We start from the raw sequence: 11,887 nt of genomic DNA, 5'->3' as shown, positions 1-11,887 counted from the left end.
GAATGTGAGAGAGCAGAATGTGAGAGAGCAGAATGTGAGAGAGCAGAATGTGAGAGAGCAGAACGTGAGAGAGCAGAATGTGAGAGAGCAGAATGTGAGAGAGGAGAACGTGAGAGAGGAGAATGTGAGAGAGCAGAACGTGAGAGAGCAGAACGTGAGAGAGGAGAATGTGAGAGAGCAGAACGTGAGAGAGCAGAACGTGAGAGAGGAGAACGTGAGAGAGGAGAACATGAGAGAGGAGAACGTGAGAGAGCAGAACGTGAGAGAGGAGAATATGAGAGAGGAGAACGTGAGAGAGGAGAACGTGACAGAGTGGAATATGAGAGAGGAGAATGTGAGAGAGGAGAACGTGAGAGAGGAGAACATGAGAGAGGAGAACGTGAGAGAGCAGAACGTGAGAGAGGAGAACATGAGAGAGGAGAACGTGAGAGAGCAGAACGTGAGAGAGGAGAACATGGGAGAGGAGAACATGAGAGAGCAGAACGTGAGAGAGGAGAACATGAGAGAGGAGAACGTGAGAGAGCAGAACGTGAGAGAGCAGAATGTGAGAGAGCAGAATGTGAGAGAGCAGAATGTGAGAGAGCAGAATGTGAGAGAGCAGAACGTGAGAGAGGAGAACATGGGAGAGGAGAACGTGAGAGAGCAGAACGTGAGAGAGGAGAACATGGGAGAGGAGAACATGAGAGAGCAGAACGTGAGAGAGGAGAACATGGGAGAGGAGAACGTGAGAGAGGAGAACGTGAGAGAGGAGAACATGAGAGAGGAGAACGTGAGAGAGCAGAACGTGAGAGAGCAGAACGTGAGAGAGGAGAACGTGAGAGAGGAGAACATGAGAGAGCAGAATGTGAGAGAGCAGAATGTGAGAGAGCAGAACGTGAGAGAGGAGAACATGGGAGAGGAGAACATGAGAGAGCAGAACGTGAAGGAATCTGGCCAGATCCAGTACAAGACTTTGTACAAGTGTCTGGACGTCTGGGCTAGTTAGTGTCATGACACATGATGACCCCTACGCTTATTGTAGTGCTGACTTTGTGATGAACACCAGATGTATTCCAGCATCAGTCAGAATGTGTGATTTGTATAATGATTACAACTGGAAGGCTATGTGTTCTTTCTTACGTACGCACAGTACAAACTCAAACACAGTTCTTACCAAGCTGTGCCTGAGTAGCATCTGCCATCTGTATTAAGGCATTTTCTTTCTTGTTGAAGAGAATCTTGACTCTGTGAACATCACCGTACACCCCTGCAGGCAAAAGGGAGAGAAGAGACAGACAAGTCAGAGAGAAGCTTAGAGCACAGAACACAACACAATTACATGAATTAAAATGCAAAGGCACTGCAGTCTATTACCAAAACAAACAAACAAACTGACAAATCATCTAAAAAGATGACAGAAGATGGGGAGGGAGAGGAAAAACAAACAAACAAACAGAAGATAAGGGGGGGGGCAAACAAACAAACAAACAAACAGAAGATAGGGAGGGAGAGGGAAAACAAACAATCACACAGAAGATAAGGGGGGGCAAACAAACAAACAGAAGATAAGGGGGGGGGGGGCAAACAAACAAACAATCAAACAAACAGAAGATAGGGCTCTCCCTCCCTATCTTCTGTTTGTTTGATTGTTTTGATTGAACAGAAGATAGGGAGGGAGAGGGAAAACAAACAAACAAACAAACACACAGAAGATAGGGGGAGAGGGAAAACAAACAAACAAACAAACAAACACACACACAGAAGATAGGGGGAGAGGGAAAACAAACAAACAAACAAACACACAGAAGATAGGGGGAGAGGGAAACAAACAAAACAAACAAACAAACACACAGAAGATAGGGGGAGAGGGAAAACAAACAAACAAACACACAGAAGATAGGGGGAGAGGGAAAACAAACAAACACACAGAAGATAGGGGGAGAGGGAAAACAAACAAACAAACACACAGAAGATAGGGGGAGAGGGAAAACAAACAAACAAACACACAGAAGATAGGGGGAGAGGGAAAACAAACAAACAAACACACAGAAGATAGGGGGGAGAGGGAAAGAGGATATAAGATGTATCTGCAACTGCCCTCAAACTGAACTTAACTTCGATTCTGGATATCTGTTCTGCACATCAGATTGATTTTGCATGAATGTTCTGTATACTGTAGGAGTGTGTGTGTGTGTGTGTGTGTGTGTGTGTGTGTGTGAGTGTGTGTGTGCGCGCGGCAAACTGCCAAACTGAAACAAAACCTTCAAAATATGTGTTTTTGTGCTAACAGTCTTTTCCTCTCTCTGACGTGTGCTTCTCTATAAGTGTCTAAGTGTATCTGCACTTCTCTGTGTGAGTGTATGTCTCTGTCTTTTGCTTGGGCTTTCTTTGGCCTGTGATTGGTGGAGAGGCAGCACTAGTACCGGCTGGCAGCCAATAGGAGAGCAGCTGACCTGTATCTCTGTCAGAGCCAGCCTGGCAGAGAGATGCTGACTGATATTACATTGTGGTAGGGTGGGGTGGCAGGACACACACACACACACACACACACACACACACTCAGTCACTCTCTCTCTCTCTCTTACACGCGCACACAAGTGCATACACACGCACACACACACACACACACACTCAGTCACTCTCTCTCTCTTACACACACACACACACACACTCAGTCACTCTCGCTCTCTCTTACACGCGCATACACACACGCACACACACACACTCAGTCACTCTCTCTCTCTCTTACACGCGCACACACACACACTCAGTCACTCTCTCTCTCTTACACACACACACACACACACACACACACACACACACACACACACACACACACACACACACACACACACACACACTGCTGGAGGTGCACAATCTAAAGCCAGCGAGTCACGCCACCACCACCTATCGCTGAACCATCGGCTCCGTGTTTGTTTGGCAGGAAATGGAGGCATCACTTTTCTTTCATTTGCTTCCTACCTGGTAGCTTTTGCCTTTATAACAGTGTGTGGAAGAGAGAGAGAGAGGGAGGGGGGGGGATCCAATTTTATAGTAATAAATGGCGCTCTTACCGAACAGGATGAAGAGTCCGTGAGGTGATATACTCTGTGTGACACAGGAAGAGGCATCATTAAAATCTGCCACACTCACTCACACACACACACACACACACACACACTTCCACACACACACACGCATATATACAGACTCTACACTGACTCTTATCTCCACAAGCTTCTGTTTCTCACTCACACCACCAGTAACACTGACGCCAGAGAAGGTGTGTGTGTGAGTGCGTGCGTTTGTGTGTGTGTGTGTGTGTGTGTGTGTGTGCGCGTGTGCGTGCGTGTGTTGGAGGGGGGTATTGGGCTAAGAGGGGGGAAGAGAAGAGCTATTTGTAATACAAATAACCAGCTAACGTGCTGTTGGCGCATCCATGTTCATACACAAACAAATAAAACACACACACACACACACACACAAAGGCCACAACGATGCTTATCTCCAGAACCCAATCAAGCCTGTGCCTTGTGACAGCAACCAGTGACTTTAAAGAGTAAACACAGAAATCTGACACCACCAGCAGAGCTGGTGCTCTTCCACACCCACTGACTAGCTGTTCTACTGAGGCCTTAACCAAACACAACACAGCACTACAAATTCAACAACAACAGTCAAACAGGAGCATGGTCCTATCCATTAAGGCAATAAGTAGAGATGCACCGATATAGAATTTTAGGGCCGATAACGATAGCCGATATTTATTGGTTTGTTGTGGCCGATACCGATACGATAACCGATAATATTACTCTTGAAAAAAAATTGTGAAAAGTGATTTGGGGAAAGCATTTAATAAGCATAATTTTAAAGTTGCAACTCCTCAGACTGTATCTTATGTCCGTCTACTCTGTTGTGCACAACCTGCTGCAGCAGAAATGAAAGGCGTTAGCCCCGAAGGTTTTAATAACTTGTTATGATGACCTGTCTGGAACTGAAGCACGAATGGTTAGCATATTTCTAGGTAATAATACAAAACCCAAGCTAAAGTAATGCAAATATAATACTAAAACACAACTTAGAACTAGGCCTACTTTATGTACTCCGCCCCACTAACGAAGTTTGTTTATTTGTTTCCCCGACCAGCGCGGTGAAGTGCAAACACACCAGCACAAGACAGCTCTAGATAGGGCTGAGCTCCGCTCTGGCGGATCATTCACGAGAGGATTTTGAGATGCAGATTCCCAAATGAATGCATATCCACAGATTTTGTTGAGTGGTGAAATACATTCACTGCTGACATTGTATTGAGGAAAAAGTATAGCCAACCAAGCTCAAGTAGGCTAGCTCAGTGTAGCCAGACGGACCTTACGTAGGCCTAAATTAGGACTTTAAAAAATATCGGCGCAAATTATCGGCCAGAATTCTGTTATCGGACCGATAATAATATTTTCTATTTTCTATACTTATCGGCTAATAATATATCGGCCGCCGATATATCATACATCCCTAGCAATAAGACATCAAGAAGTGGAAGTGAATCATGTGAGAAACATGTCATACTGCTTTTATACAACACTTCTGTCACTGAGTAATTGAGTTTTAAGTTTTGAGTGTGAGTGTGAGTGTGAGTTCTGACACACATTTCTGCAGGCACGTGCAGAGAAGGGGGGCTACAGGGGCTCTAGCACCTGCCCTTTTGCCCTTTTGACAAGACCCGTTTTTTACTTTTTAAAATTTGTAATACTCCGCTAGTTCCAACGTGAATATTCACTAAAATGTCTCATTAATAGTTTGTGAAATTAGAAATTTACAAAAATAACAATTTTCTGTGTTTGCGGCCACCAATCCGTGACGTCATACATTCAGTGAACTCTCAAAAGGTGCACAGTATGGCAAGCGATTTTAACATTTACCCGCTAAGTTTGACTATCTGGAATTAACACTGTAGATATCAACAACGTCTTTCTGACTAGTCGCAATTACATTTTGGATAGTTGGAATTGTCATTCAAGATATCTGTAACATAATTGTGACTAGTCGAAACGTCAGATAGAGATCTGTAATTTAGTTTTGACTAGGCAAAACTGAATTACAGATATCCGTCATCACGTCATTGAAAACAACATTCAACTCGTCACACATCTTAAATGACAATTGCAGATATCTTTAATTCAGTTTTGACTAGGCAGAATGAAAGGTGAAGATATCTCAAACGTCATTATGACTAGTGCAAATTATTGTGCAAGACGTTGCTCTTTAGATCCGTAGCAGAGCCCGTCTACTTAGACATTCTCTGTCCGTAGGCTAATTTCCCCTCCCCAACATAATCGAAGAAGAAGTGGGCTTATTTTTCCTTATTTCTATGAATGGAAGAAGAAGAAGCAGTCATGGCTGTAATGTCTTGTTGACATCTAAAATAACTAAAACTCAGGGACACTGTGTGGTTTATTAGACTCTCACGTTATCAACTGGCTTGATCTCTGTTTTGTAGCCTACATAAATTAGTAGGCCTAGGCTACTAAATGCACCAGCACCATCTACAGGAAATTCCATTCATAATGGTGTTTGCTGTAATCGAAAAAATCAAAGCAACATTGAATCATCAATTCTTGCTGCCAGCTCCTGTCTTGCATAGGCTGCAGCATTAAAAAGACGATTAAAAACTCCTTTGCCCCCTGGCTGCTTTGACATGGTGCTAATTAGTGCTAATTACAAAGTTAACAGTTAACAGGTGCTATGTGATTTGATGATTTGAACAACAACACGCTCTGCTCCCGCCTAAAGTGGGATGCGGGCCTAATTTGCATAGCAATACAGATATCTCTAACGTCATTTCGCCTAGTCAAAACTCTAATTCAAGATATCTATAATTACATTTTGACTAGGCAGAATGAAAGTTATAGATATCTCCAGTTTCAGATATCTCTAATTAAAACTTATTCAAGATATCTATAACTTGATAATAGATATCTACAATCAAATTATGACTATCCCTAACTCCAGTTTGATATACAACTGTATCTACAACGTCATTTTGACTAGTCATAATTCCATTTACAGATATCTACAATGTAATTTTGCCTAGTCAAAACTTAATTCAAGATATCTGAAAAGGAACCTGTAGATATCTTGAATTGAGGTGAATTAAAGGGAAACTTGGCAGGATTTCCCCCTCTGCTGGAAAAATTGTGCATTATGCTATTTCAAACTGTGGAAAAAGGTAAAGATAAAGCACATGGATTTGTTTACAAGCTAGCAAAACGGTTAAGTATAAGTTAAGCATAAGTTCGGATGACAATGTGGATGTTACAAGGTAAGAAACACGATTTAAAACAAGTTTCTTGTATCTCACTTCTCTTTCCGGGACGGTAGTCTCAATGTTGCAAGGTTGGTTTTCCGCCTGGGGACGCTAGGGGCACTGTCTATGGGGGCGGCGGGAAAAGTCACCATTTTCACCGGTCAGGTCATTTAACCATCCAAAAGATTTCTAAACGGGTACGTTGAAATAGTAGCCAAGTTCCCCTTTAAAGATATCTTCAACTGGAGTTATGACTAGTCAGAATCAAATTGTAGATATCTCTAACTGGAATTATAGATATCTACAATTCAATTGCAGATATCCGTAATTCACATGGATATCTGCAACTGAATTGACCTGTCGCTAAGCGCCACCCTTAGAACGCTGATGAGCCAATGACAGTCCAGCCTCAATGGGACTCGGACATCAGCTCGGACAATTCCATAGGACGTGTAATTCTGATGGCTAGGGGGACGTGTAATTCTGATAGCTGGTAGGCTAGCCCGAGAGGCTAGAAAACAGTATATTTTTCATCAGCAGTAGCCTACAGGACGTCTCTCGCGTTTGCAACAGCTCGACGTAATGTAGGCTACTAAGCCAACAACGTGGGCACAAGTTCCCTGTTAAATCCCAAGATGAAAATGCTCATTAACCAACTACTATATTCTTACTACATCAAATATTAACGTAACCTAACATATCTTAGTATCAATCTTCCACTAGCTAGCTAGCTAGCATTAACGTCAGTGTTTTTTGCACGGTGATTTGCACGGCTACTCGCCACAACTGCTTGTCACCTTGTATGTATTCTACATTTTTGAATACACCCCTCCATAGCATAAATAAGTCCCTTTTGATAGCTTCTGGAGGAAAGTAAATCCTCTTATCGATCAAAACGTCCTCAAAGCCTGCTTTCTACTGTCAGCTGCCATTGTCCACAATGTATTTCTAATCAAGACTGGTTTGTTTGTCCGAGTTTTCACACGGTAACAATGGGGGGCGGGGCTTAGCGACAGGTCAATTGTAGATATCCGTAATGATAAACCCCATAGAAATGAATGGCAAATGTGGCGTCATTTGTCCTAGGAAGAATGTCTTTGTGGATATCTGAAATGACAATTATGGATAGGAAGAATTCAATTGCGGATATCTAAAATGTTCGTTTTGACTAGACAAAACTGAATTACAGATATCTGCAATACATATCCAGTCTAGCGGGTAAATGTTACAATGGCTTGCCATACACGCAGGCACAGTGCTGCAGGAGACGTTTGGGAGCATGGTAAGGTCACTTGGCAGTTAGCCTATCTAAATAGTGCAATAGTATTCAGCTTAGAGATAGAGAATAAAATGTTTAAAGTTGTTTCATGTTCAATGAAGTAGGCTATCAAATCCATTTTAACCCTGGCAGCTTCGAAAATCTAAGGCTGAACGTTCATAACATATTCTGTTTAGATGTTATAGTAGCTTAGGTTAGTAGACCTAGTTCATAAAACAGAGTAGGCAAACATTTTCTAAATCGTCATAAGCCGACGACATAGGCTACTGTAGTTGTTTAACCTAACTCCACACGCCGATTTCTCTGTTTACAGTAGGCTACATTGGCGTCATTTCACTCAGTGGCCACACGCACAGGACGTGAATCTGCAAGACACTAGCTTGCTAATGGTGGTAGTTCACTGTGATAAACATTAAAATTATAGCCTGACCAGACTAGACAATAACATATTTGCTGCCGCTAGGGTGCGTCTAGATTTTGAATTTAATCAATAAGATGTAGCCTTATAGTCTATGATCTTTGTGTAGACAATAGCCTAATGAAAACTGAAAAGACCTATTTGTCTGTGCCCTGGCTATAGTAGGCATACAGTACATGCACTCCTATTGCATTTCTTGCATTTAAATGTTAGATTTTTATTTTGTGGATACAGTATGAAATTGTGAATAAAATGTTGTATTTTGAGAATATAGTTTGTATATAGTTGGATGGAAGGATACAAGCTGTTTTTTAGTTTAACTTGTGGTAGCATGATGGAAGATTCTATGCTGCATTTCTTTTGCATTTAAATGTTATATTTTTATTTTGTGGACAGTGTGAAATGATTGAATAGAAGGTGCTTTATTTTTGAGAATATAGTTTGTATACCGTCTGATGGAAGGATACAAGGTATTTTTTGAGTTTAACTTGTGGTAGCATGATGCAAGATTCCATGCTGCACTTTTTGCAAATGTTATATTTTTATTTTGTGGATACAGTGTGATGGAAGATGTTTTATTTTGATACAATTTGCATGTAGCCTATGTATTCCCTATTGGGTTGTAATCAAAGTTGTAAATACAGTTAACACGTTTTCTGAAAATTTTGGTCCATGTGCCCTTTTTTTTTTCATTTGAGCCCCTGCCTTTCAAAGGTCTCTGCTCGCCCCTGCATTTCTGACGTTAAGACAGCTCACTCCACTTCCTTACTCTTTTCACTCCTTTCACCACTGGAGGGCGTAGTGGAGCAGTGGGAATGTCACTGACCGACAGCTGGTCGACCTGGGTTCCATTCTCTCCGTTGCGAGTCTTTTATTTTGAATAAAAGTGTCTGCTAAATATCAGTTACCTTTAACTTTAAAAATCCCCTCACTTCTCAAATGTGACCTTGTAAAGTCACTGTTTACCATTCTGTTCTGAGTAGACAATGGATGACTCAAGGGCTAAAATATGGCAAACACGGAGAGATTACTAGGGGTGAAGATTTGAATAAATTGTTCAACCAGATCTAACTGTTGAACAATCAGAAAGGCCACACACTTAAGAAAATGTTCAAACTTGACTCAGAAAGAATGAGAACGCTTTCTTGTAAACACATTCTAATTCTTTCAGCGAGAACAAAGTGTGACTGAAATTGACTTTCACACTAGAACAAATCTGCAGTGCTTTTGGAATAGATCGATTAAGTATGGACAGAGGGGGCAAATCGCTCTGCTGAGAATATTTGTACACAGTGTTGTGCAAATTAAGCCGTACAACAGAGAATCAAAATGGCTTTAATTGTGCGCCATCCCGACATACTGGATTAGGCTGTGTGCTGCGTATGCCTTGTCTGTCTCCTGAGAAATTAAGTTGTTCTTGGTAAATGGCATCGAAAAAATGGCACCCCTTGGAGTGACTCCTTGTACACTGTGTCTTGCTAACCAGGGTTCCCACCCCTAAACCTGTACACTGTGTCTTGCTAACTAGGGTTCCCACCCCTAAACCTGTACACTGTGTCTTGCTAACTAGGGTTCACTTCCCACCCCTAAACCTGTACACTGTGTCTTGCTAATCAGGGTTCCCACCCCTAAACCTGAGTTGCACCTACAGAGCGTGCTCATTGGCTCCCGCTGATCTGCCACACACACACACGACAGATCTCACCATAGTTCAGCTGTCACATGACAGATCTCACCACAGTTCGGCTGTGCGCTGCTAGGTTCAGTCTGTCATGAGCCAGCAGGCACAAACAACGCCTTGATTGCCTGGGGATTACCAGGGAAGATTCGTCTAATCAAGGGCTTTGCAAGTGTCTGATTGGTTTATTCAGGTGTGTAGGAGCTGGAAGGAGCCTCCAGCCTGCCAGTCTCGACGCTGGAACAGGGCTGCTCTCATTTAAGCCTTTCACAGTATGAGTGAAGTGATTTTCTTTCATGATCTCTAGCTCTCTCTGATGAAACTATGGTTCCACGAAAGGGACAAATGTCAACAGTGTGTATACACAGTTTCCACAGTCATGACTTCACACACATGCCACTTCCAAAAGACATACACAATACGCCTACAAAAATATTTGTGAATGCCCCAACCCAACATATATGATCATGTTTGTGAATAACCCAACACATACTGTAGCATCATATCTGTAAATAACCCAACACATAGCATCATATTTGGAATTAAGCCAACATATAGCATCATATTTGGAAATAACTCAACACATAGCATAATATTTGGAATTAACCCAACACATTAGCTTGGCGAGCCAGACCCACATTAAAATGTAGAGTCTGGGCACTCACCGTTCGCAGTGCTCAGTCCGAGAGGCGGGATAATCAGTTGTCTTTCAAATTCCCTCTGCACGCAATAGGACGCAATAGGATATTTGTTTTCAAGTAGCAGGGAATTCAAGCCAAACCGTTGCAACTCTGCCATCAATCATTATGTTAAGCCCACCAAACGACTCTATACACGATTTCGATGCCTGATTAAGTTTCGATTTCTGGAGCTCACAAGCAAACGGAGAGTTGCTAGACTAGCCCTGGCAGCAAATGTAATTTGCTGCCGCTAGGGGCGCGTCTAGATTTCTAGGCTACCAACACATAGCATCATATTTGGAATTAACCCAACACATAGCATCATATTTGGAAATAACCCAACACATTCTAACATCATCACAGTTCGAGCGTTATCTATAAACACAGAATGTCAAAGTGGTCTTCTCATGTAGATGTAGAGCTGATGATGCATCTCATTTAGACCTGTCACAAGATGGCGTGGTGAACGGATTGGCTGTGTGTGTCGGAGACGAGGAGGAAGGTCGAGAAGAAGACGAAGAGAGGAAGAGGAGGAGCAGGAGGGACTCTCACGTCCAGCACAGCTTCATGACCATGGTTTAAAGGTATCCAATGCAGTTTGGGGTATTCATTTCTGGGTAATATTTACGTTTTACCTCAACATTGTAAATCCTCCCCCCTGGACACTGGTACATGCGCATTTGTTTTGGAGCCAAAGGACCAGCAACGGGCGAAGACACTTTCCAAAGAGCCATATCTACTGACCAGGTCATTCTCGCGAGATGTCTCTGGGGCGCAGACAGCCAAATCGCCGGGCTGGTTCTCCGCCTGCAGGGCGCTGCCAGCTATGACAAGTTCCTTTACCATCAAAATGACTTAGAAGTTGTTATATTATACTAAGCTAAAATACTTGCATAGGATTTCTTTAAAATGTTTTTTTCCCCCCAAGTTTGGACATTACACTGATCGAACACATCAGCTGTGTGCTGTGGAACGCAGGAGGAGGGTGACCGAGAGGAGGAGGAGGAGGAGAGGAAGAGGAGGAGGAAGAGGAGGAGGAGGAAGGACACTCACGTCGGGGTTGAGGTTGGACACCAGCAGCACGGAGTGGAGGGCGCCTGGTGGCATGCCGTGGATGGGCATCCGTCCGGCCACAGCCGACGAGGGGATGGCGAGCGGTCCTAGTGCCCCTGGCATCGTTGGCATGGACAGGCCTAGGAGGGATTGAAGATGTGGGGGATGGAGGGGTATGGGGGGTAGAGGTGTATTTGGGGGAGATGGAAGATGAGTCACATCACCATGGTAACCGAGAAGAAACGGAGCATGGAGGCGGAGGAGGAGAATAAGGGAGAAACTGGCGAGGACAGGCTTGGTGCGGCTTAGAACAAGACACAACCCACCCAGGGTCAACTTCTGATCAAATGGCAAACAATAAAGGCAATTCAACTATCCAACCAATTGGTCATAACACCTTATTTTCCCCGTCATTTCAATTACAACCCTAAATGTTTTCATGGGTGTGTTTTTTATTTTTGAACTCCAATGCCTGTCCATAATCAAATTGTTGACACTT

The 11,887-nt window shown here is 43.0% G+C and overlaps 1 protein-coding gene across 3 annotated transcripts in view; it reads right to left on the bottom strand.

Moving 5' to 3' along the window:
• Positions 1-1,121: 1,121 nt before the first annotated feature.
• The window catches only part of ptbp3 (polypyrimidine tract binding protein 3), a 77,259-nt gene continuing 66,493 nt past the window's right edge, over positions 1,122-11,887 (bottom strand). For all 3 annotated transcript variants that reach the window (XM_048258323.1, XM_048258325.1, XM_048258324.1), the window contains exons 9-11: positions 11,389-11,528; positions 3,054-3,087; positions 1,122-1,246 (exon numbers count right to left, since the gene is read on the bottom strand). In XM_048258323.1, the coding sequence (XP_048114280.1) occupies positions 1,137-1,246; positions 3,054-3,087; positions 11,389-11,528 (284 nt within the window). In that variant the 3' untranslated portion in view covers positions 1,122-1,136. The remainder of the gene's footprint in view (positions 1,247-3,053; positions 3,088-11,388; positions 11,529-11,887) is intronic.

Source organism: Alosa alosa, chromosome 12 (assembly GCF_017589495.1).
Source record: "Alosa alosa isolate M-15738 ecotype Scorff River chromosome 12, AALO_Geno_1.1, whole genome shotgun sequence".
In the NCBI taxonomy this organism is placed as follows: Eukaryota; Metazoa; Chordata; class Actinopteri; order Clupeiformes; family Clupeidae; genus Alosa; species Alosa alosa.
The sequence above is the reverse complement of the archived record's forward strand: the minus strand, read 5'-3'. Positions and strand labels throughout refer to the sequence as shown.